The 26353-nt window shown below is 33.1% G+C and overlaps 3 protein-coding genes and 1 pseudogene across 4 annotated transcripts; all 4 read left to right on the top strand.

The window, feature by feature from the left end:
• Positions 1 to 939: 939 nt before the first annotated feature.
• Positions 940 to 6695, top strand: LOC141713663 (uncharacterized; annotated as a pseudogene).
• Positions 6696 to 10053: 3358 nt separating this feature from the next.
• On the top strand, positions 10054 to 11262 carry LOC141711165 (early nodulin-93-like). The gene is made up of 4 exons (XM_074513590.1): positions 10054 to 10209; positions 10306 to 10367; positions 10814 to 10889; positions 10978 to 11262. The coding sequence occupies exons 1-4, from the start codon at positions 10176 to 10178 to the stop codon at positions 11076 to 11078; spliced, it is 273 nt and encodes a 90-aa protein (XP_074369691.1). The 5' UTR covers positions 10054 to 10175; the 3' UTR covers positions 11079 to 11262.
• Positions 11263 to 14718: 3456 nt separating this feature from the next.
• LOC141711164 (RNA-binding protein involved in heterochromatin assembly dri1-like) lies at positions 14719 to 16337 on the top strand. 2 transcript variants are annotated; one of them, XM_074513588.1, is made up of 4 exons: positions 14728 to 14972; positions 15309 to 15661; positions 15892 to 15962; positions 16051 to 16337. In XM_074513588.1, exons 2-4 carry the CDS (start codon positions 15330 to 15332, stop codon positions 16062 to 16064), a joined length of 417 nt encoding a protein of 138 aa, XP_074369689.1. In that variant the 5' UTR covers positions 14728 to 14972; positions 15309 to 15329; the 3' UTR covers positions 16065 to 16337. The 2 variants fall into 2 exon arrangements, with proteins under 2 accessions (XP_074369690.1, XP_074369689.1); XM_074513589.1 differs by lacking the exon at positions 16051 to 16337 and having other exon boundaries at positions 14719 to 14972; positions 15892 to 15967.
• A 2200-nt stretch (positions 16338 to 18537) lies between these two features.
• On the top strand, positions 18538 to 25507 carry LOC141711163 (zinc finger CCCH domain-containing protein 39-like). The gene is made up of 3 exons (XM_074513587.1): positions 18538 to 18816; positions 23499 to 24141; positions 25049 to 25507. The coding sequence occupies exons 2-3, from the start codon at positions 23982 to 23984 to the stop codon at positions 25222 to 25224; spliced, it is 336 nt and encodes a 111-aa protein (XP_074369688.1). The 5' UTR covers positions 18538 to 18816; positions 23499 to 23981; the 3' UTR covers positions 25225 to 25507.
• The last annotated feature ends 846 nt before the right edge of the window (positions 25508 to 26353 follow it).

Genomic DNA, 26353 nt, shown 5'->3' with positions numbered 1-26353 from the left:
TGATTGTGTAATTAATATCGTATTAATTATACCCGAATTGGGCTGACAATTAAGCCCATTATAAAAGACTCAAAACCCTGAATATTAATTAATTTCATAATTGATTAATGTGGGATAAATCAGCTTATAAAGTAGAGTTCAAATAGAGACACAATTCCTTGGAGATTGACCTCCAAGAAATCTCATAGATAAGGAATCAGTTTCCTACTTTCTAGGACTCCAAAGTCCACTCTAATTCTGAGACTTGTCCACCAAGTCTCATAACTCTAGCCTAATTCAAAGGCATCTCACGCTTTACCTATATAAGAGGTCTCACCCCACAAATCAGAATAACGTTTTTTGACTTGATCCTTGATATACAACAAGGTACGTAGACATTTTATTAAGGCAGATTGAGTCACAAAACACAAGAGCTGTCAAATCGAATCTTGAACATTAAATTATATAAAAGGTTTTTTTTGTAAAAATCCATAAATTTAAGATATTAAATGTAATTAAAATATTAAAAATATATGTGAATGTGTAAAACACACTATTATGAAATGAGGGAATCAAACTTAGTCGGTAGAGGAGAATTATAGTGATTAATCGGGTAATTATGAATTAATCGGAAAAATTTAGTATTATGTACTTATTTTATTATTTTTATTATACATATACAATTATTATATATATATATCACAAAATAAATTTAAAATATGTGATATAATTAAATTAAATATATTTTTAAAAACCAACTTGTGAATTGAGTTCATGAAAAATTAAGAAAGTTCATAATTAAACTATTTAAATATTCATCATGTATAAGAGAATATTATTTTTTTAATTTTTTTTACAAATTTTTATTTTCTATATATTTTTATTTTATTACGACTGAGACCGATTTTTGACTAATTAACCCAATTTTTGATAATTTTTCCAATTGTTTGACCATTTTTTATAAATATAACTTTTTCCGATTTTTAGTTTATCGGTTCGTTTTCCTAGGTAGAGAAGTGGACGATCGGCGTTTCGGACATCACTTGTCTGTAAGTACTCTTCAAACCCTAATCCCCCAATTTCCTAATTGATTTTTATTTTATTTTCTTTTTAAATTGCTATTTTCTTTTTATAATTAGTCACTAAGTTCATTTGATAAACATTTCTCAGTTATTTTAATGTTGTGATTATAATCGTACGTGATTACTTACAGTTAGATTATATGTAGAGATTGATTTAAGTGAGCTGAAGGTTTGATTTTCAGGCGGTGTTCTTGATCATTGCAGCTTGCGGTGTCTCCACTAGTATAATTATGAGTGGATCTTCTACTGGTTCCGGTTAGTTTGCGTTCCGCGGTTTGTTGTTTTTCTCGATTTTGCGTAGATTATGTGAACTAGTTAATAGTCTTTTAGAACTAGTTAGGTTTATATGATTTAATTAAAAGGACAAGTTAATTCTAATTCTAATCTCGATTTGGAGTAGATTATGTGAACAAATTAATTTTAGTATTTTTAGCGATTTACTTAAGTTTCTATGATTTAATCAAAATAACAAGTTAAGTTTGCTTAATTACGTTCGTCCGGTTTGTTGTTAATCTCGATTTTGCGTAGATAAAATGAACAAGTTAATTTTAGTAGTTTTAGTCTTTTAGAGATTTAATTAGGTTTCTATGATTTAATTAAAAGAACAAGTTAATTTTATTAGTTACTTTCCGCTGCTTTGTTGTTGATCTCGATTTTGTGGAGGTAAAATGAACAAGTTAATTTTAGTTTTTTTAGAGATTTAATTAGGTGTCTATGGTTTAATTAAAGGAACAAGTTAAGTTTGATTAATTACGTTCCTCCGGTTTGTTGTCTATCTGAATTTGCGGAGATTAAATGAAAAAGTTTATTACACTATGATATTACAATTTTTAGAGGTTTTCTTAGGTATCTATGATTTAATTAAAAAAGAAAAAAATAGTAATTGTATTCTTAATTCTTTGTCTGTTTGCCTGGTTTAAGGGGCATGCCTACAAGAAGCCTAACATAGTCTCGACGACTTAGTGGAACTACAGTGTCTTTATTATTTCCTTGTTAGGTTATGCCTGACAGATACCATAGAGGGGTTTGTGATATACATATGTTTAGTTTGTATATCTATCCTTTTCTTCGACTGGTATATATATATGGTCGTTCCGTTATTAATGCATAACAGGTGCCAGGAATGCTAAAAGAGCTTTTGAGTTTGGAAAAACACATGTGGTTGAAGCCGAAAGGTAGACATCAGGCTTCTATAGTCTGGCTACATGGCCTTGGCGATGAAGGTTCGAGGTAATGTTATTAAGCTAAGTCTCCGTATATAGTTTGTTCTCATCTTCCGTCAGTAATGCTGCTTTTATTTCTAGCTGGGCTGAGCTCTTGGAAACAATCCCTCTTCCAAATGTAAGGATAGTATATTTACTCACTTTTTTGTTGCATATAATAGTTCTTATATAAGAACAACTTTTTGTGTTTATTTGATTAAGAGTCTGTGCTTGCTTGATAATATGTGCTGCAGATTAAGTGGATCTGCCCAACTGCTCCTTCCCACCCGATTACCTCATTTGGTGGTTTTCCTTCAACCGCTTGTAAGTGAATCCTTTGCGTTGTTGTAAATTTACCATATTTTGCTTTAACAAAGTCAATTACTTTTGTTGTTTTTTGGTAGGTCATTTTGTTCTAATCCCCAATTTTGAATAAGTGACTAGATTTAGTTACTGAAAGCATAACACCTTTACCCCACAAGGGGACATTAGGGTTTAAAATTGTCAGTATATACAGTCTTGGCATTGATTTTAGGAATACCAAGGCAATGACATGTTGGATTGGCGCTCGGTAGTCAAGATGGCCTAATGTTGCTATTGGGCCAAAAAGTTATTATGCTTGTCTAGACTTGAATCAAGTTCTGTGTTGTTACAAAAGGCTACCACATTTTCACCACTTTTTTTAATTAAACTGTTATGCTCTGTAACTTTAAAGATCATAAATTCTAATTAGCAAAAAGTAAGTCCTTGATATGTCATTTAAAAAGATATTAGTGCTTTTAGTAGTTGATGTGGCTATGAAGGAATTAGTAAAGCAATCATTGCAGCTATATAACCTTTATATATCACCAGCATTCTATAAAAAATCATTGCAGATATATAACCTTAATATACTACCAGCATTCTATAAGAACTCATCGTATAACTTTCTCCGCATTCTATACGAAATCACTGTATGAGTTTCTAATGATTTTATGCAGGGATGTATACTGTTTCCTGTGCAATGTTTTATTGTTTATTTTTTTTAAGTCTGCTCTTTTGTACATATTGTACGTTTAGGGTGTGACGTGAGTGACCTCTCAGAAGATGCTAATGAAGATCTAGAAGGATTGGATGCTACAGCAACATATGTAGCAAGTTTGTTGTCTGCAGAACCCCCGGGCAGTAAGTTTTCTATTATAACTCAAAACAGGAGCTGATGAATTTTTACCAGAAATGTAATGGTACATGCTTTTGCTCAACTTCAGTAAGTAACTAGCTTAAAAAATTTCTTCTGTCATTGGTCTTATGCTTAAATTAACTGAATGTACAGTATGTAGTTCTTTTACGAGTTACTTGATTCAAGTATTCATTTAGTGATTTAGTAAAAAAAAGGTATTCATTTAGTGTACTTATGCATCAATATATATATTATGTAATAATCAGTTTTAGTTATACCACGACATCCAAGAATGCTACTTCCTCCGTCCCACTGAATTCTTTACATACTTTTTCCTGATACTTGACACGCATTATAAGGTTATTCTAAAGTATAGTTCTAGATTATTTTTTCTGTATAAAAGTTTAAACATTATTTTTTTATTTAAAAGAAAACAAATATTTAAAATTATTTAGGGAACCATGCTTTACAGGAGCCTTAAAATGCGTGCCGATCCCCCGTCCCCCAATGTAAAGAATCCAGTGGGACGGAGGGAGTATTATATTGTCACTGTTGATAATTTATTACGTCCGTCTTTCTGTGCAAATATGGGGTTTCCTAACCATATTATTGTTATTATGAGGTTGAGTGGAAGTCTAAAATGTTTGACAGTGCATGTGTATTCTAATTTATATATTCCTAACTTGTTGTAATAGTGCCAATATTGTGTTAGCATCATAGAGAGTGAGATCTTAATTTAGATGGACCCAAGTTAAATTACTTTATCCATGATAGAGAATTATATTATTCAACAGCAGCTTCGCGCTAATTTTTTATTTTATTGCGCAGTTAAACTTGGCGTTGGAGGCTTTAGTATGGGTGCAGCATCCGCCCTCTACTCTGCCACTTGTTTCGTACATGGAAAATTTGGGAATGGGAAGCCTTACCCTCCTAATCTAAGCGTAGTTGTTGGACTTAGTGGCTGGCTGCCCTGTTCGAAGTAAGGATTCTTTAATTAATCAACTATTAAATTTGCAGGGAATATAATAAATAGTAAACTTATATTTTTGGCATTAACCATGATGCACATTACCTGGTGTCTTGTCTATACTAATGTAGGAGCTTAAGTAACAAAGTAGAAGGGGATGAGGCTGCACAGCGCGCTACCTCCTTGCCTATTTTGCTGTGTCATGGTAGAGGTATTCACCAACATCTCTTAAACACTCAGTATGGACGGCATGTATTTGAGAATGATTTGCACAATGTATAAAAATTCTTGGCAGTTGAATTGAAAAATGAACTGAACTCACAAGTAACTTGCATTCAACTGTTAAGTGATATGTGTGTGCGTTTTATGTTTTAATTTAATTAAAAGGTTAGTTTTTCTACTTTGAACATGACCTCATTGAGATAAGTAAAAACAATTATATGCCTTTTACCACTACCTTTACCACAATTTCGCCCTTGGGTCCCTGGAGTTCATGCTCCAGTCCAACATGTAATTAAATTATTATCATATGTAATCAGTAATAGTGTTAGACTTTCTTGTTGCAACTTAGGTGAGGCTAACTTTAAGCAAGTCAATTAATCTATAATGACTTTCTTGTTGCATGAAGTCCGAAGTCAATTAATCTATAGTGACCTATGGGGTGCACTATAATAATCTGCTCTCACTGATAGATGTTTATGGAACAAAGACTTGGTGAATTATCACTTTTTGAAGAACATGAAGGTTCAAATTATTTTGTATTGCTTTAATCTTTTTATGTGGTGATTTGCTGATGAATTTTAATGGATACGCGGCCTATATGGAAATTTTTATCACTTCTTAATTATCGGTATTGGGTTTCTGTGCATGAAGTCCGAAGGTAACTAACATATCACAGTGCATAATTACATTTAATTGTTATATTGGTAACCTTCTTTCCAGTGATCTAACTTATCACCCATCATAATAATTTCAGTTTTTCTTCATGTTTATTTCTGACGTTAAGGTCTTGTTTGGTTCAACAATGTCACGTCTTCTTGTTGAACCTTTATGAACATATACTCCCTAGGAAGTAGGAAAAAACTTGTAGAAAAGTTTGCGTAATTATTACTTAAGTAGAACACTAGAACTTACATGTGATAAAAATTACTTCTAAAATTAATACATTACCGAAACATTCACCTACCTAGGGAAGGTTAGGTAAGTAATAAATTACAATTCCGCTGGGAGTTAGGCTTCCTTTACCTTTCATAATTTTGAATATCATCAGGCATTTTTGTTTTCTGTTCCACCACGCACCGGATTTCTGGATGCAAAGAGCTAAACCTACACCTGTTTACTCTTTAGTAGGTGGATTCATATCAGTACTCTTAAATCCCTAATAATATTCTCATATATGCTTAGTAGTGATGTTGGATTAAATATTAGAAAGGTAGGGGTAAGCCTGCTTTTAACAGATTGCCTGATGGAGTGAAGTTGCGATTTTCAATTGTCTAGAAGATATAGATGGTGTACTTTAAGGTTATGTTTGATACCGCAATCTGCAATCTATACATTAATCTAATGTAGTTCGGTTCTCGCATATGATCTGATTCATTGTAAAACTTTCGAATCACGTCTTTGAACTTGATGCAGGTGATGATGTCGTTCGTTTTACTTTTGGTGAGAAGTCCTCGCAGAAACTAAGTTCATGTGGATTTCAGAATTGCACGTTCAAACCGTACACTGCGTATGTAATTTGTATAACTGTGTCAATTACCAGGAGTAAATTATAGCCGGCCAAGATTTTCTCCTTTTTTTGATGCATTAAAAATGAAGCTTCTTCATGTTTTTGAATTGCAGACTTGGACACTATACACTGCCAGAAGAGTTAAATGATGTCGTTGCATGGTTATCTTCGAAATTAAGTCTAGAGGGGCCACAGTTGTAATCCTGCATGGACGTAAAGAATGATATCTAGTATTAAGAACAGGAGAAGGTTGAAATGATGAAATGTCGAGTTATGTATACAGTTTGCCAAAGTTATGGAACCGATTTATTTTTGCGACTCCCTAGTCTTTATTTTCCACCTTCACTATTTACTCTATCGGGATTGTTTAAATATCTTAGATATGATGATTTTCTCAGGTGAAGATGTGAAGTGTGGCTCAGGTAGACCTTTGGCGGTGTATACTCATTTGTAATAATTTATGATGAGGTCCCTTATATTGATGCTTAATACATTAGTGTCTTCCTAGTTGCTGACCTGCTGCTAGGTACTGTGTGCACCGAATTTAGAATACAAGGAATCACCAAATTACGTAGGATTATTTTTTCGTAAAATCGTTTCTAACCACTCACCCTACTCACCTGCAAGCTGTTGCATGTGAATGTGATACGATCTTCGTTTTTTGCGTTATCTGAAAAAATGTCTACTGTAGAACTCTTCTTGTAACTTTCAAATTTTGCTCTTGCTTCTACTTGACAGTGCTAACTTGTACAATAGTTCTTTCAATTTCATTAGACCTTGTCAATTGTCAAACAACTTTTGAGTGGTAATATCCCACTTTAGTCACCGTGCCTTTGTACATAGCAATATAGCATGGGTGAATTCGGGAAATACATACTCCCTCCTTCCCATTATATTCTATACATTACTTTTTACCAAGCTTTTTAATACTCGTTTAAAGTATAGTTCCATAATATTTTTAATTTTTTTTTGAATTAAAGTTTTATATCTTGAAATACGTGTAAATAGTGTATGTATATCTCCGAATGGGACGGAGGTACAAACTTTTTATATAGTTAACAATAGATTACTAAACTATCAAAATCTACATATATTGGTGATGTACCGATAATAAAACTTATTTCCTCAGTGCCATTTACTTTTTTAATGTACACTTCATTTTTCTGGATATCTATCAATTCTTTACATTTCAAAAGTTACTAAAAATAGTAAAATTTTATAAAATAAAAATTAATTATGTTCACTCCTTTCATCCAATACACCTACTTTATACGGTAAAACCTCGATAAATTATTACCTTTGGGATCATGAAAATTATTAATTAATCAAAATATTAATATATCGATAAATTAATAATTTATTAATTTATCGATATATTAATAATTTATTAATTTATCGAGATATATTATTTAAAATTTTATAACATATACAATTATCATAATAATAATAATTTATTTTCATTTATTAAATACTTAAAATAACATTAAGAAATATTTATGAATTTAAGTAAATTGTTGGATGATGAACGAATTATTAGCAGTATCTTGGGAAATAAAAGAGAACATGAAGTTGATGAAGATGATAGTATACAGTTGGAGTCAGTCTCACGAAAAGATGTCCTTAAAGCAACAATTACATTACGTAATTGTCCTTAAAGCAACAATTACATTACGTAATTTTCTCCTGCAATATGAACATAGTTTGTTCAGAGCTCCGTAATGCATTAAGAAAGATTCAAGACGGAGTAGAAGGCGACATCAATTTTAAAAAGAAACAGGTTACAATTGAGACTTATTATAAAATGGTGAAAAACCAAAATACCCACTATTTGGGGGGCAAATGCCCAAAATACTAATAGGCGGGAGTGTCCGCCCAAAATACCCGTTGAACACGCATTCTAAACATGCGTATTCACTTTTTTAAAAAAATAACAAAGGATACGCATTACAGGAATGCGTATTCACTTTTGTCTTTCAGTAAATACGCATTCTTGAAATGCGTATCTCTTTAATTTTTTTTTAAATACGCATGTATGTATATATGTAATACGTATTCTTTGTTATTTTTTAAAAACTTGAATACGCATGTCCTGAATGCGCAGTCAGTTTTTGGGAGGACCCAGTAGTCATTTTGGATAGTTGGAACTGTAAAGTATTGTATTTTGGGCATTTTTTCACTATAAAAATGCATCATAGAAATCTATAATTTTGATGTAATATGCAATTATTAATTTATATATTATACGGGACTTATATTTATTAATAAAAAATATTAGCTTGTAAATTTAGCGAATTATTAATTTAGCATAAAGGGTCCGGCTCGGGGTTACAAAAAAATATTAATTTAACGAGGTTATTAATTTATCGAGGTTTTACTGTACAATAATAATTATCTTGTTTCATCATTTTATACGCATTTCTTACTTTTTATCAATAATAAAGAATTGAACGAGACGGATGAATATACGGGACAAAGTTACACAGCAATCTTAATATCAGTATATGTTGGACCAACCCCTGCTACCCACCCAATTACCCCTGGCTAGAATTGAGTGCTTTGCCTACCCCACCCAAGGTTAAACAAAACCATGAGCTGCGTCTGAGATCAGTCATGAATAGTTGTTATGAATCCTCTGGGACACGTGTTGCAAGGATATATAAGGTTGAGACCCTGATACATGCAATGGATTATGAATAATGGAAAAATGATAACATCCCCTCATCCAAAAACAATGAATTACTCCCTCCGTATTTTACGATTGTTATTGTTGGTAGAAAGTGTCCGGCACTTATTTTAAAATAAATATAAAATATAATTTAATGTTTTTTTCATCCCGATTAATTGTTTACATTTAATTTGGACACGCATGTTAAGAAATATGTATAAAATAGTGCAAATAAAGAAAGAAAAGTGAGTGAAGTAGCGAGACCCATTAATTTTTAATATATAAAGTAGCGGGAATGTGGTGGGACCCATTTATTATTTTTTATAAGTTTTGAAATGTAAAAAATTGGATTAGACATCTCAAAAAGGAAAGTGTAAAGAAATGGTTGGGACAGAGGGAATAACTTTTTCTGATATTTTTTCTTTTTCAAATAAAAATAAAGAATTTAAACTTTCATTTTAAAAAAAGTAAATTTAGAAAGTAATAAAAATTATGCTTTTTATTTATCTCAAATAATGTGTCAGACACTTTTTAAAAATGATAATAATTGAAAAAAATGATAATAATTGAAAAAGATGAAAGGAATATAAGTTAATAACTATTTTACCCGACCCAGTGTATTTGCCCTTGGCTCGCTCACTAAGTTGCTCATTTTACGGAATGTTGGGTTTCGAATTTTGTCAAAGACAGAGTTTCGAATTTAGTCAAGATGGGGTTGTTAGTGTGTTTTAGTAGTGAAAAGAACAATTATTTTGAATTAGGAAAACAAAGGGGAAAAATAACTAATTCAGGATAATATTTGTGTAATACTGCATCAGTCCCTTCCAAATCCAATTATTTATATTTCTGAGAAAGTGTCCCGCACGTATTTTAAGGTGCATAAAAAATATAGTTATATAACTTATTTTTATAATTTTCTCTTTCTGAATAAAAGTTGAATGTTTTAATTTTTATTTAGAAAAATAAAATTGTAAAAAAAATTACAGAACTATACTTTATATGCACCTTAAAATACGTGTCGAATACTCTCTAAAAAATATAAATAATTGAAATGAGAACGGAGGGAGTATTCAATTTTCTTTAATACAAACTTTGGTGGATAAATAAAGTGAGATTCCCGATAAAAAGCATGAACAACATGAATGTGTTGCAGGCTTGCAGCACGTAGAAAGAAGACAAATATTCATCAAACAGAGCAACAAGTAAAAACAAGCACTTGGAAAATATAATAAACAAGTGCCTCAGACGTTAGTATTTCTCAAACCATCAAACTACATTTTGGCCAGATCTGGGGACTGTTTCACCTAAAAACTGACTATTTTGGCCTATAAATAACCAACCAAAACTTCATTACTCCTCAATCCAAACCATCATCAATCAACAACAACTGCAATGACTAACGATATGGCGAAACGTTGTTCTCATGGTAATGTTTGCATTGCTCACATTTGCTTTCCTTGCTTCAAATGTTCATTATGTTTTGTTATGGCATCACAAAAGTTTGCTTTCTTTGCATGTCCAGAAGGTGTTGTTGCTGGAGCAAAAGCTGCTGCTGTTGCTACCATTGCAACCGCCATTCCCACCGTATGTCATCTGTATTGGTTACACTAATGAGCTCTAGCTAGTTCCTAAAGCAAACACTATAATTTCATATCGACTTTTGTTAATGAAATGTGATATGATCATGATAAGCCTGTTTCGGGGGATGTTAATGATATGAGATATGATCCTGATAAGTCTGTTTCCTAAAACTTACGGTTTTAGGAGAACTGGTAACTTAACAGTTTTCAACTCCGGAGACCAAAAGTCTAATACCATGTTTCATTTAAACATGCAGTTATATCGATTTTTGTTAAATGATATGAGATATGATCCTGATAAACATGTTTTGAAGAATGTTAATGATATGAGATATGATCCTGATAAGCCTGCTTCCTAACACCTTACGGTTTTAGGAGAACTGGTAACTTAACAGTTTTCAACGTCAGAGACCAAAAGTCTAATACCAAGTTCCATTCAAACACATGCAGGTAGCTAGTGCTAGAATGCTGCCTTGGGCAAGAACTTACCTGAACCACACTGCACAGGCTCTCATCATCTCCACAGGTTGATAGGCAAATAAAGACAATCTTTACTGTTAGTGACCTGTTCTACATCTTTTGGCAATAATGTAGGGTTGTCTATTTCATTGCAGTGGCTGGTGCAGCATATTTCATAGTTGCAGACAAGACCATTCTAGCGACAGCAAGGCGAAACTCCTTCGAGAAGAGCTCAGTTTCTGACATGGAAGAGTGAAGCTGAGAATGTACACAGTTCACCGAGAATGTTATGGTAGCAATTAGCAAGACAATGTAAAAAAATAACTACCTTGTACTACTAGTATAAACATGAATAAGACCAGGTTTGAATGTTTGTGTACTAGACCAAGCATAATAACAAATAATGTTTGTATAATCAGAATCAAATTTGTTGGATCCCACTAATCAAATAAAAACTGCAACAAAAACACGAGTGAAGTAGTAATCAATAAATATATAAATCCAATAAAAAGAATTGTAATTTAATCACATGGAACATAGTCACTTTCTCAGTTTTAGATAACAACTCTAAATTTTAATAGCAGTTCAATTATTTTAGTAACTTGTTGCTCTACAAAGTAGCAAGTTATACAGCAAGCCCGCAAAGGTCGGCTCAGTTGTTTAAGGAGAGGATAATTATTCTCTTGATCACAGGTTTGAATCTTACGGGAGGAGAATTTATGATTATGCCTCCAGAACCAGAGTTTAAGTGCGGTTTATCTTGGTTCACGTGATTTGCATGCTATTGCGTGAGACCGTGGGGTTTACTCAGTGCGCATCCGAAGGATAGCGGCTCGATAAAAAAAAAGTTATACAGCAAAATGTAGTTGCAGTGTTTTCACCGTGAGTCCATGCATGAAAAAAGAACCTTGTCTAACAATGGTGGAAACGGTTCCCTATATCGAGCAATAATCTCCGTTTCTAATAGCTTAGGTATAATTTTGTAGCAGGATGAGAATTCACTCAAACACGAAGAATTCATGAACAAAGCTATCCAGTTCAGCTGAGGTGCATCCTGGATTTTTTTCTGTAACCATGTTATGTGATCTAGTTCTGATTCTTTCTACTCTTCCTATGTATCTCAGAAATTTTTTATTTTCAGACTGGCCTAATTGCTACAATTATTTTCAGGCACACATTGCTCTAATATGTCTCCAACTCCTCTCAGATGCTCTAATTTGTGCTATTGTAAAATATATTCTTTTGCGGTTCCTTAAAGATGCCAGGTACTGAGATGTCAAATGAAATTAGGCAGAAGAAGAACAATCACTGAAACAAAAGAACGAGCGCAGAGCTGCGTTAAAGATTCCTCTACTGCTAAAAGGAGTGAAGATTTTGATTTTCACTTCTCATCCTCTCAAACTTAACTGGTATATGAAATATCAGAAAAAGAACAATGAGCATAGTAAATGATTCCTGATTTGAAGTGCATAAATACCTTGAGATTTTAGAGTAACTGGTTCCTTGACATTCCTTGACATGTCACCTCGAGATTTTAGAGTAACTGGTTCCTTGACAATAAAGTTTAAAGAACTATTTACATCAAAAAATTGTAATGAAAAGCTCACACATCATGTGTCCAGCAATGTTAATTTGATAATGGAAGTTGTAATGTTAACAGAGAAAAACACTAATAATAGGCATTGCAGAAAAGAGAATATTCATGATCAAAAGAAGAGTCTATTTTTCGCATCACAGACAGGATGTGGATTCTCTTCAGTATTATTGATTAGAATTATCCTCCATTAAGAATAGTCACATGTCCAGAATAAAGAGTCCTGGAGAAATGCTTTGTCTAAGGTTTTCTTCTAATGGGAATATATCTACAAAAATATCAGTATTGATGATTAGGATTCCTCATTTACAAATCCTAGATCAACAGAAATGCTTATGTGGATCACACTATGCTTGACACGTCAGAGAATGTGGCGCCAGACCTCAGCGGCCCAGCCAGCAAATGGTCGATGGACGTTTTAAACCCTTCCAGCTTTCAGTATATTCTGAGGAGAGTTGTGAGTTGTTGCCTAATGAGGACTTCAGAATTATTGGTTTTTCTCGGTGAAATATTACTATGTTTCGTACATAGGGGACCTCTGCAATCAAGCTGTTTGCGATCAATGTTATAAAGTTCAAGATTCATTTATTCAGGTTAATCTGATAATTGTCAAGAAAACAATTTCAAATAGAATTGATATCACTTTATGATTTTGAACTCGACTCAAACTTGGACGGATATAAATAGCACTTCTTCACCTATACTAATCACTAATGTTCTATCTCGCTTAGCTTTGTAAACAAAGGTCAGGCTCAAGCATGATAATCTGCTCATTTAATTAAATTGACTTGTTTAGATAAAAACTTAAACTCAAGTTCCTTACTAGTCGAATGGGAACCCTATCCGCAAACCATAGACCTAGCTTTGAGCAATATTCAGACTTCATTGCTGGTTTGTGGTCCGACAATAACCTGAGGAAAGGATTGAAGCCATGTCCTATTGGCTATAGGATTTTTGTTCTGAAGTTTAAGCATACAGTATACTACACATGGACCACTGGCTTGCTAATATCTTTGGAGCAAAGATATTCCATGTGTATAATGTCCACACAAAACGTTTTCGACACTCCTTTCCTGGGGTTCTGATATAATTGCACATCAGCATTCTAATGTGTCCAAGGGCACACAATAAGCACTAAATTTTATGAGTTTGGTGTATTTTTATTGGTGGAGTTGTTGTAAATGCAGGGGGGTCCATCAATATTTATGATTAGAGGACCAATCAAAATGCACCAAACTCATGGGAGTTAGTGCTTATTGTGTGCCCTTGGGCACACATTAGAAAACCCGTTAATTAAAATATCATGACACTAAATTACTACACAAATTACAAAGCCTCTGAAAGTCAGAAGAAAAAAGAATGATATGTACCTCTATAGTTGCAGAATGCATTTGTTGACAATCATCCTAAACAAAATTTCTCTTTGGGTTAATCTCATAGCCATCAGCATCTGCATAAAGCTTAGGCTGCACAAGTTATAATTAATCAATGTAGAATTGCATGCACCATATTGCAGAGTGGTGATCAGATACTATAATTATAGTGTAGCAGTCGTGATTTTAAGTACACCTATGCAAGTTACAGTGGAAGTAAACATGCCTAATTTGATTATAATTGTCAGGTTAACGCTTAATAGCCAGTATAACTTAAAACTGGATGCGAATAAAAGACAACTCTGAAGGGGAACCACTTAAACTCTGAAGGAATAAGTTAACTAGCATATCAACCATACAAATGTTAGTCTTCCTTTGATTTAGCAAAGAATTTTACAGCAGATGTTTACACATCCAACATAAAGTAAAATAAAACTAAAGACAGCTACTAATTATGAATCTTGAGATGGTTTTTTTAATTATACCAGAAAAAGAGTCGATAAGAGGAATAGAACTTGACAATGGATGTGCATAATGAAGAACTGATTCCTAACAAGAACCTTTCTTTGTAAACTAGCCTTCCAACTTGAACTATGTCAACACAAAACAATAAAAAACAAGTAATCGAAAAGTCTGTATGCAGGTTACACTGAATCCATGTAAGCTTCCATGTCACCCGGACATAAGTGGGGCTATCCATGTAAGCAAGAATGGGGGTAACATATCCCTATTTCCACACATTCAAATAACACTTGCCCCTCATAACACCTCCACAAATGGATGTAGTAAAAAGGAGAATAATACTTCAACTACTTTCAAATAATGCCTGGGGAATCATGTAAAGAGGGGCACTATTGGAACAAACTTAGATATGTGCTTGGGTGCATGCAACTTAATCATCTTGTAGCTTTAATTTCTCCCTACCTCTCTAAGAGAAGGATGCACAGAAATGAAGGTTTATCTAAAACTTTTAGAAAATTTAACATTAGAATCTCATACCAAGTAGTCAATCCACAATTCACATGACATGAATGGTTCCACTTGTAGCCCCACCCTTGAGGCCTTAGCAAGTATATAAACCATTCCAAGCTTCCATCGAAATCATCAATTCCATTAACATATCTCTTCAGCTAGTTTCAGTCATACTGTCAACTGCTTCCGAGCCATTATTCAAGTTCTTGAGGTGAGTCTTTTTCATTAAAGCTTGCTGTCTTTGTACAGACGCTCCATAATAAGAAACTGTAAGAATTGTTTCAAACTTTGTTGAATCTCCTTCAAATAAACGATGCACAATGAAGTTTTATGTCCAAGCATCTGTCAGCCATTAAACCAAGTTTTTCATGAATCAATTGACAAGATATAAATACTATATTTTTAATAGCAAAATACAATATCTGTCTTAACTCATAAGGCATATGAATTGTGAAATGCACTTCTCATTAAATAGTTCATGCTTATGTCTCTGTTTACATAAAATATATGTGTAAATTTGTAATATTGTATAATTTCTTCTTTTCAGTACTTCATTAAAGAGAGAAAAATGAGCAGCGGAGATTGGATGTGTGGTTTGTGCCAGCATTTGAATTTTAAGAAACGAGATTCATGCCAGCGTTGCAGATTCCCCAAGTTTGGCAGCGAGGCTGATATGGCATCCTATGGGATCAACAGAGAAGAAGTCTTGGCTGGGGATTGGTACTGCAATGTCATGAACTGTGGAACACATAATTATGCTAGCAGAACAAATTGCTTCAGATGTGGTGCATTAAAACAAGATCTTTACGGGTATGGTGCTGGCATGATGACATCAGGAGGGTATGCAAGCGAAAATACAGTTCCTCCTGGTTGGAAAAGTGGTGACTGGATTTGCAATAGGTGAGTTCATGGTTTTCCTATTATCAATCTGCATTGATCTATAATGCAGAACATACAGTTATTTCTCTATCAATTTAAAATGCATTGAATTATGTAATGCAGAGTTAAAATGAGTATACTAAAGCAACAATAATCATAATTGCAAGTTTGCAGCTGTTTATGACCTTAAAATATTTAATCATCCTACATGAGTTTCACATCTGATATGAACAACTTGGTACTTTGGTCAGATATGGATGTGGAGTACACAACTATGCCAATAGGAAGGAATGTTACAAATGCAAAACACCGAAGGAATACGGTTAGCATCCAACATTATTCATACTCGAAATGTTTACACTCTGAATACCAAATATTCATCTTCCTAACACTCATTAACCTTTACTCAGGTGGTGCAGTGTAATGGAAATGAACTACGAATGAGATCTACATGAAGCAATTACCAACTTCTAGCTGCTGCAACCGCGATTTCTGACCCCTCCCAAACAACTATTTCTTTACAACTATCATTTTTTCTCCATGTCCTTTTGCAGTTCACTTATAAAATATAGGTTTATATTTGGTTTTCCAGTTTCAGTTGCATTGCCATGTCTTTCCCTAAAAGGGTTTCCTAGTGTACTGTATGGGGCAATCTTATTTACATGAAGCTAATGAAATGCCTTAACTTTTTGCAAAAGTTTGATAGCATAATCTCTCATACACAGACATACAGAGAGTGCTTTAGAACAATTGTGATTCACTTCGACTTTTGTGGTGTGCTTTGATTTCTTACGTGGTTTCTGAGTTCTATAACTCTTGTTAAAAGCTTTCTTACTGACTGCATAGTAATTCAACAATAAATAAAAAGGACCACCATTACAGCATTGCCCCAGAAACTAATTACAGGATAACTAGAAAAAAAAAGATGCAAAGAACTATTTTCCAACTTAGCCTTGTCTTGGAGCAATAATATTAATTCCTTTTAGCATCACGTCTACTAGAATTCCCAATTATAGAAAAGATAAGAACCGGATACGCTGCTTTATGAGCACACAAGCAACAGCACCGAGTAAAAACAAGACAATTTTTACCTTTTAATCTCGAGAGAAGACAACTTGTCAGTCAATGATCACCCTTACGGAACCATTGCTCATTACTCAGAAGACGTTTCGTGTTTAAAAAAAATAGATATTTCCACAGTCTAAGACAATTAGATTAGTACTTATGTTAACTTCATTGGCTTTATGAGCATGATAGGAAAGTAGAAAGTGTGGTGTTATTAGTCTAAAAGTACTATTGAAGTCTGAAGAATGTGATGTGTTCTCTAAACTACACCATATACCTTTCTGGAGATTCTTGCTTCCTATTTTTATAATATCCTTTTTAAAGCTAGAGAAAGCATACAATTTCAACTTAACTACATGTCTCCAAGCATATTCTCAAGCTTAGTCCTATCAGTGTAGTTTCATGAATACGATCTCCGACTTAAATCAATCAGACCATTTATAAAACCAGAGATGAAATGCATGTCATCATCTTGTCAGTTGCATTAAAAGTTTGCAGATAGTGTTCAACCATCTGCAAATGGTACGTTCTAGCTTTCGAAGATCGATTTCGAGCAAACAGAGTCACTCCCAAAGTTTGCAGCTACATTTTAATTGCATATTTGTGCCTGTTAACATAAAGTCTAAAATCACTAATCCTAGAAGGCTATAGAAGTGGTCTAAATTACTGCAGGACTTCAAATAATTTCTATAATATTATTATGATCACAGAAACAAGAATGTAAACAAAAACATTACATAACTATAGTTGCACGAAAGGAAAATGGTAGTGTGATTAGACTGTTAGGAGTTGTCCCGCATCGTTGTGGGAGAGATAGTTTGCTAGAATATAAGCAGCAGATAACTCCAATTAATACGAGGTCTTTTGGGCACCACCCAAAAACAAACCGGGCTCGGCCCAGAGCAAACAATATTATACTAATCTGGAGTTAAGTCTACTCAGCAAGCCCAACATAGACTTCATATAGAATAGAAATCAGGTGATCAGTTAGCGGGTGAAGGACAATTAACAAAAATAACCAGTTTCTGAAAAGTTGGTCAACTTTAGCCGATGGGATACCCAACTGCAACTCATAGTGGAGTATTCAATCGGCCAAAATTGGCCACTTTTTTCAGAACTGCTATTTTTGTTAAATTTTTTCAAAAATCGGCTTTTTTTGTCATTTTTTCTCAGTTAGCTACATAAATAAGTATAAAAACGAATATACAGATTAAATGTATAAGATAATGTAAGTACCTAGCTAATCTTGCCTCTGAAGCGCAAGTTGAATGTTAACCTTTTACAAAGAAAGTAACAAGTATAGAATATGTTGTGCTCTCGGGTTTTAAAAGGATTCTAAAGCAAGTAGTGATAGAATGTAAATTTAACATTTTTTTTTATGAACTTGGAATTTTTCGATCCAATTATCGGACATTTTAACGCATATTTTAGATTTTTCTTATACATAAGAAAATATTATATAGGTAATATTATGATTGTGTGATATATTATTCGAAATATCATGTTCATATATTATTGAAGTTGACGATTAAAATTTGTTATATTACAACATATGAAATATCTTATACAAATTATTGATCTTAACCATAGAAAATGGGATATTCCGCCATAATATATCCTCAACTATGCGGTGATTTTTACGATTCTTTTTCTAAAAAATTTACATGTTTGTTGAAATTTCAATTAACATGCAAAATGTTATATTCATATTATTAATTAGTAAATTAATTTGCCTTAAAAAAATATTTATAATATAATATATTAATATACTTCTAGTGTATAAGTATGTTCTTGTAGACAAAAATAGATTGCATATTTGCATAGATTCTTTGTTCAAACCACAAAAAAACAAATCAAACAGATGCCTATCAAGAACACCATGTTTATGTTCAAGTACCATGAACCCTACCCATTACCATCTCATCTCCATGCCCATGTCTACCTTTCAAGCAACCCATTTGGATCCACCCACCTTCGACCCGACCCAACTTAGGTCAAATTCATGGCTTTCAACCCAGAAGATTATGATGATGGTGATGGTGATGATGGTGATGGTGATGATGATGGTGATGATGAATATGGCTCAGCAATGGTTGCATATACGAGGCCATGTAAGTTCCTTTTTTGGGTTTATTTTCGATTCTTGTGATTTGTATAAACATATGAATAGTTTCCTACTGTAGACATGAAATATGAAATTATTGGGTATGCTTTGAAACTATTAATGATGACATGCTAAGATGGAGAAATTTTAATGATCTGGCTTTAGACATGTTTAGGTTACTTTATAAACAATTTAACTTGCTAGATGATTTTTTGTTATTTTTCTTTGAGTTGTTATTTGTTTAGATACCTATTATTTGTTTGCATTAGTTATTGACAAAACAAAAATTAAGGCGTGTGCGGTGAGTTTAAAACTTAGGAAAATTCCTTCATTTAGGGAAGCCGTTGGACTTGCTTTAACTTAGGACATCACTGAGGACATCGTGTAGGGAAGCTGTAGGGAAGCTGTTGGACTTGCTCTAACATACCTATTTTCGATACATTTGTGTTGTCTCGTGCACTTAATATGAAAATCCAATAACACAACACTAGGACATGGTCGTTTGTTTCCATGATATGCTACAAAATCTTTTGGGTATGTTAGCCGATTCATGATATCTTGCTACTACATTGCAATGCCTTGCTGCACGCGTTTATGCTCAACTGCTTGTTCAAGATTTTTCTGCATTATGTTTTTCATAAAAATAGAAAAGCTTCCAGCGAATATATAGAGCATACACAGTTCACTGGTGTGAATAATATTAGTAATTAATTTCGTAAAGAGTTTGTATTTCTCAATACAAGGTTAACCTCTTTTATCATGTGACAGAGAGCAAGCATGCAATACATTTTATATGTATTTTTGGCTTTTAGCTACATATTTTTTCTTGCACTCGAGCTATTTAATGATTATTATACAGTTGAATTGTACAAAGAGGGTATATGACAATCTTCATGATGTCTATCACTTATTGAAAATGTTCATGCTACAAATTTGGGCACATCAAAATCTTGTTCTTTAACAAAGTAAGTTCTTGTCTAATCCACGACTTTCATAGTCTCTAACTTCTTATCTAATTGAAATTATATTTAATTTTCAACTAGCATAAACCTTTCACGAACATTGTTGTTAGGAGAACTAGATAGGGCTGCAAATGAACATAGTCGTTCATGAACAAAACTCGAGATTGGTTCGTTTAAGTGAACTCGGCTCGCCTCGTTTTATTAAACGACCCGATCTTGAACATGAACATGAGCTCAGATGAGTAAACGAGTCGAGCCGAAGTTTTTCAGTGTGTTCGGCTCGGACTCGACTCGAACTCGGTAATTCGACTCGGCACGGATAAAGTTTATATGTATTACAAATAATAAATTATTACTAATCAATTAAATATTTTTTTAGTACATTTTTTCATCATTTATTAATAATTTAATTATTTAGAATTTTTGTTTAGAAAATATTTTTTTAGTACATTTTTTCATCATTTATTAATAATTTAATTATTTAGAATTTTTGTTTATTTTTCTAAATATAATAATTAGTTTATTCTGTAAGAAAATTATCAAATATTGTTGTCATGATTCATGATATATTCATTTTCAATTTTTCATATTTTTATAAACTCCATTAAACAAATTGTAATTTACATAAACCAAATTTAAGTAAAATATCAAAACATAATAAAATTTCAACATCGACAATTTAAGAAGTAATGTATGATTTCTAAAGTTACGAATGTTTCAATAATTTAGAATAAAATGGGATATATTCCTAAAACTTGTCTTGAAAAATAAAATGATATAGATTAAGAAACAAGTGTAAAGTGTGAGTGTGCATATATAATTGTAATGTAAGACTATGATTTGATCTCGATACAACTTGTAAAATTATAAACTATACATTAAGATTGGTAGATCGAAAAATATATGTGAACTATTAGTGAACAACTCGACTCGGCTCTAGTTCGGCTCAACTCGGTTGTTCGTGAAAACGAGCCGAGTTTGAACATCACTTTCATCTCGGTTATTAAACTCGGCTCGGCTCTGTTAGCTTGCATAACAGAAAATAATTAAATTATTTTATTTTTTCATCATTTATTAATAAGTTAATTATTTTAGAATTAAATTAAGTGTTAGAAAAATTATTTATTATGATAATATATTGCTGTTAGGAAGTGGATGTAGATGAAGTAGAAAGACTCATGATATCCATAACATGAATCCCTGCTAATATTTGGATTAAACTCAGATGTGTTGGTAATAACATGAAGATTTGTTTAATTTACATTTCTATGTTCCCAAAAAGTTTTTCAAGATTTTTGCAGATGATTGCTTTTTAAAAAGAAATCATTTTATGAATAGGAAAAGTACCTACAAGTATTATAGATACTCTTTTTTAGTTTTTTTATTGCACAATTTGGTATTGGAAATTTTATTAATTTTAACAGTTTATTTTTCAATAAAAAAATCAATAACAGGAACGAGAAATACAATTTATATCCTTTAGTATAAATTAGGATGATACTCCCTCCGTCCCGCTGGATAGTTTACGTACACTGTTTGCACGTATTTCGAGACTTCAATAAAGTATAGTTTCATAATGTTTTTTCTTGATTTTTTTTTTTGAATAAAAGTTTAAACATGAAACTTTTTTTCAGAATTTTTTTAAAAAAATATATATTATGGAAGTATACTTTAAACGAGCATTGAAAAGCGTGCCGAAAAGTAACGTAAACAATCCAGTGGGACGAAGGGAGTAGTTGTTTACCAGCTTGTTCAGGGTACATCAATAGCGTAATGTGTAGAATCTTCACTTGAGTCTCTTTTTCTTAATATCATTACCAGGCCTTGATATTAGCAGGCCTTGACATTGCTTTGAAATTTGATCAACAAAAAGGTTCTTTCTTTTTCCTTGCCTTTAATCTGTAATTTGTTCAAGTCCACAAAGATGTCTGATATTTCCTTCTTCCTTGATTAATTCGGTGAAAGAAAGGGTTAAATCGTCCTTGACGAGATCTGTGATTAATCAGGTGATAGGAAGGATCAATCAAATGTTCTCTAATAGTATTTTAAATTTTATTGAAATGTTTCATCTTCCTAAACTGATTTTTGGCCTGATTGTTTGAATGATTTTGATTTCTGATTAATTGCAATTTATCCCATGTTGATCTGATCTTTTAGAAAAGAAAAAAACGCCTAAAAGACTGATTATTCCCGAATTGGGGCATTTTGCACCTTCTTACCCTTCTAGTGATTCATCTGGTAATCAGAAGGATAAATTGGTAGTACTTCTATTTAAATTTTGATTTTATAAATTAATTTTGTTACTAATTCTGTTGCTGATTTTTTATGCCGATTTGTTTGTTTAGTTCCCATCTTTTCGATTTACTATAATTGTCAGTTTTACCCACGAAGATCCAATCTTCTAAAAAACTACCTTAGAGCCCGATTATTCCTGAATAGGGGCATTGATACCTTCTTACCCTTGTAGTGATTACTAGGGTAACAGGAAGGATTGATTGGATGTACATAAATATTAGCTTTGATTATTACGTCCCACCTCCTATTTTTGTCCGAATTATTAGATTTCCGATTAATTACAGTCTTTCCCGCGTAGATCCAATTTGTGAGAAAAAGACCTTGGTGCCCAATTATTCCCTAATCGGTGCATTTTTTAACCTTCTTACCCATCTCGTGATTAATGTGTAATGATTAATCTGATGTATCTTAGTATGATTCTTAATTTCATTAAAATGTTTTATTTATTGATTCTGCCTAGGCCGTTTACTGACCACTTGTCTTATTTAGTTTTCGATTCCAATTAGTTCCACTTCTTTTTTACTTGCATCTTATTTTTTAGAAAAACACCTTGGACCGTATTATTCCTAAATGGGGGCATTTTACACCTTACCTTTCTAGTGATTAATAGTGTTATAACGGACTAACCGGATGCACTCGTATATTTTTCTCATTTTTATTAATTGTTTATGTGATTAGTTCTGCCTATACCGACTTTTGGCCAATTTGTCTAATGTAATTTTGATATCCTGGTTTTCTGACTGATTCCAGTTTTTTCTGCAGTAGATCAGAGAGTCTAAGGCCGCGTATGTTTATGTATACTATAGATTCTACAAAATATGTCTGTTGGCATGTTAAAATGGCCTGATTTAAACTATAGGTGTAAACCAGCCAAAATTAGCTTTGCCGATTTTATCTCAAATGTGAACGGTCTCAACAAAACTAGTATGCGTCCTCTATGAGAATTTGGGCCCTTTCAGTAATAACAGCATTTGTACAATAGTTTTGTATCACATTCGACAATTTTGAGTATTAGTTTATTCTCAAGGGAGCAAGCTTGGCTCTCAAGCACAGCTCAGCTCGCTTAGAAAGCAAACTTGTGCTTGAAGCCATAAATGAGATAAATTATGTAGTTGACAGTATTGCAGATTGGAGACCTAGTATGATATTATATTTATTTGATATTTAAAGGTTTATTGTACATATTTTGGTACTAGAAAAAGTTCTGCTCAAACAGATCTAGCTTTGTGTCAATACATGCAATACACTTGATCATCTTCCAGATGATTCTTGTTATGCTATTTTTAGTGTTGTTTACCTGGTGCAACGGCTCCTGGCACAATAGAATTGCATTAATAACAATTACCTTTCTAACTATAATTACTAGTACAGAACATCAGCATTAGTGAATGTTGAAACTAAAATAATTACATCTACGTATTTTTGTTTACAGACAGCAGAACCAATCCTATCGGAAGAGAATGAGTTCTCCAGGGAAGAAATCTACTGGATCAGGATCCTGGCACGGGCAAGCTCCTCCCTTCAAAAGAGCAAGGAGCCCAGATGTATGCACACCAGATGCTGCAGCTTCTACACAAAATCCACTTGTAAATAAACGATCAAGAAACGTTTTTTATAGGACTCGTTTGTGTGGGGAATTTGTCGCTGGTAATTGCTCGAATGGGGAGAAATGTAACTTTGCTCATGGCTCGGAAGATCTGCGTGAGCCCCCGCCAAACTGGAAAGAGTGTATTTATGCTAATAGTAGAAGAGGAAGAAGAAATCGTGGGATGAAATTTTGCAAGAATTCCATTTCTGAACAAGGATGCCCATATGGGAAGAAGTGCAAATTCCTTCATCGAGTTCGATCCAACACTGAGGTGGCGAGGTCCCTTCCTATTAATATATCTTCACCAAGTACTCAACCACGGGACCAATGTCGAGCCACACTGGACTAAATAAGCATTTGACTTGTTCTGATGATTTGGTTGATAACAGAAAGCTTGCATCTTTCAAAACAAAGATGTGCACCGAATGGGAGATCACTGGCCAATGCCCCTTTGGATGGAGATGTCACTTTGCTCATGGACACTCTGGTATGCTTCTAGTGTATAGCTTAATTTTCTTTCACACTGTTGCTTTGTGATGAATGTGTGGCTTTTCTCCCTTGAGTATATATTTGGTGGCTCATTTAAAAGTAAATTAAACTTGTCAGTTTTTTTAAGTTTTCCGACTTTGCTGTAATAATGTTATTGCATTTCTATGTCACCTACATATTTATCTGTGTAATTCCTTGAATCGTTATTAGGATAGTGAACAGATGTTTCTGAATGTATTCCAAGCATGACGTTATATCACAAAATTCTATCTTAAAAGGAAAATAAAATGCTTGTTCACATTATTTTTGCAGTGTCTAGGGTGTACAATTTATAAGTTCTACATGTTTACTAATTTTGGCTCCATCTTATTCCATATCGTAATATCTTACGTAGCCAATTTAAAAGTGACAGAGAAAAACTTTACATACCAATCTCTACCTGTCTTGCACCCATTCCCCTCTATTTGTTATTTGTGTGCAACATATTGTTCTTAGTGTATAAATGTGATTAGTATTTAGTTCTGCGCCTTCGTTATAAAAGTATTACAGTAAACTTTGATACTATTTAAAAGACTCCCCCCCTCCAAATAAATATACTGGTATTTTTTTGACCTACAAGACTATAAAATGAATGGCGTGAAAGCCCCCCCCCCCTTCAAATATCCATCATCATTAGATTGTGTCTTGGTTGTTTCCAACTGGAATTGATGTTTGCCTATGCACTTTCTCAATTGTGACACTTCAGTTTTCAGCTACAGCTACAAGTAATCAATTGGTTTCTTGAGCACTTTCTTTCAAAACTGTACCACAAACATGTAACGATGCATATTCCATGAGCTGTTCTATATCACACCCTTCTTTCTTACAAAGAGCTTAATTGTCTGGCATCCATATTTTTTTCGCAGAATTGCAGGTGCCTGGTTCCCAGATCAAAGCTGAGACCCTGCCTGCAATTGCGGAGGCAACACATGAAAGAACGACTGATGAGGTCTTGCCAAAGTGGAAAATACCAAAGAAGATTACTAATATTTATGCTGATTGGCTGGAAGATCTCGTTCCGCCTGAGAAGTTGCTGCGCTAGATGGTTTATATGGTATATATAGCTATGCAATTAAATTATGCTATAGAGTCCTTACGAAAGTGATGCTATGCAGATAAATTATGCTATAAAGTTTTTTTTTCTCTCGGAGAGATGAATTGTTTATGTAAAATTGTGTTTGCCTTCCAAGTTCCATGTTCCTGGATTTGTATCGGAATCTTAGATGGTGCTATTGCAAACACATCGTCGTTTTACTTTCTGTTTCATGCTCCTGGATTTGTATCGGAATCTTAGATGGTGCTATTGCAAACACATCGTCGTTTTACTTTCTGTTTCATGCTACCGTCGCTCCTTGCCAGTTCTTAATCTGTTTGAATCCCTAGACCGCGATTCTTCTTCCCTCTCCTTCCCTTATTCCGATGTGCTTAATATTTCAGAAAGGACCGTAGGCCAGTTTGTGCTACTGCAGTGTTTACCGTAGGCCAGTTTGTGCTACTGCAGTGTTTTCAAATGACCGGATATGATGCCTATATTTTACGAATACTTTACTACAGAATAACTTTTTTTACAGATTAAATAATCCCTCATTTTTTTAATTTAGGTAACCTAATAATAGTCTTTTAGGTTTTCTAAGTATATCTTATTTAATTTTGATTCCTTTAAACGGGATGATATTTGGTTATCGGTTCAATATTTCATTTTCTTGTTTTAAATTAAATGATATTGGGTATTAATTCAAAAAGGGATGCACGAAAATCTAATCAAACTGAACTCGGCATTAAATCTAAACAATTCAGGATTTTTTATTTTTTATAAAAAAGCCGGACTTAAATTAGACCCGGATTTTTTTCTTTTAAATCAAATACTAATATACCGTATTTTTTTTTGAAAATAAATATCCTTATATGTTACTAAATAAATAACATAAATAAATAATTTTTTATAACCACATATGTTCTTAAAATTGCCGAGTCGGCCGAGTAATCCCTCTATCCTATCCGAGTTTCAAGTAATCGGATTAAAAAATAATTCAATAAAAACCGCTCAAAGCTAAATTTGACTCTGAACAATCGAGGTTAAACTTCACTTTGAGTATCTCAATTTTTTTTATCGATTTATTTTAAAACAATCCCAAAAAAAGACCAAACCCGAAATTATATATGTTTTACTT

Source organism: Apium graveolens, chromosome 3 (genome assembly GCF_009905375.1).
Source record: "Apium graveolens cultivar Ventura chromosome 3, ASM990537v1, whole genome shotgun sequence".
NCBI classification, from domain to species: domain Eukaryota; kingdom Viridiplantae; phylum Streptophyta; class Magnoliopsida; order Apiales; family Apiaceae; genus Apium; species Apium graveolens.
This window is presented reverse-complemented; position numbering and strand designations above follow the sequence as displayed.

What these genes read in the sequence shown, in the direction of transcription:
- LOC141711165 (XM_074513590.1), top strand. Translation starts at nt 10,176, where the DNA reads ATGACTAACGATATGGCGAAACGTTGTTCTCATG. An exon ending in GGCGAAACGTTGTTCTCATG is followed by an intron (nt 10,210 to 10,305) that starts GTAATGTTTGCA and finishes TTGCATGTCCAG; the next exon opens with AAGGTGTTGTTGCTGGAGCA. An exon ending in TTGCAACCGCCATTCCCACC is followed by an intron (nt 10,368 to 10,813) that starts GTATGTCATCTG and finishes AAACACATGCAG; the next exon opens with GTAGCTAGTGCTAGAATGCT.
- LOC141711164 (XM_074513588.1), top strand. Translation starts at nt 15,330, where the DNA reads ATGAGCAGCGGAGATTGGATGTGTGGTTTGTGCCAGCATTTGAATTTT. An exon ending in GGTGACTGGATTTGCAATAG is followed by an intron (nt 15,662 to 15,891) that starts GTGAGTTCATGG and finishes TACTTTGGTCAG; the next exon opens with ATATGGATGTGGAGTACACA.
- LOC141711163 (XM_074513587.1), top strand. Translation starts at nt 23,982, where the DNA reads ATGTCGAGCCACACTGGACTAAATAAGCATTTGACTTGTTCTGATGAT. An exon ending in CTTTGCTCATGGACACTCTG is followed by an intron (nt 24,142 to 25,048) that starts GTATGCTTCTAG and finishes TTTTTTTCGCAG; the next exon opens with AATTGCAGGTGCCTGGTTCC.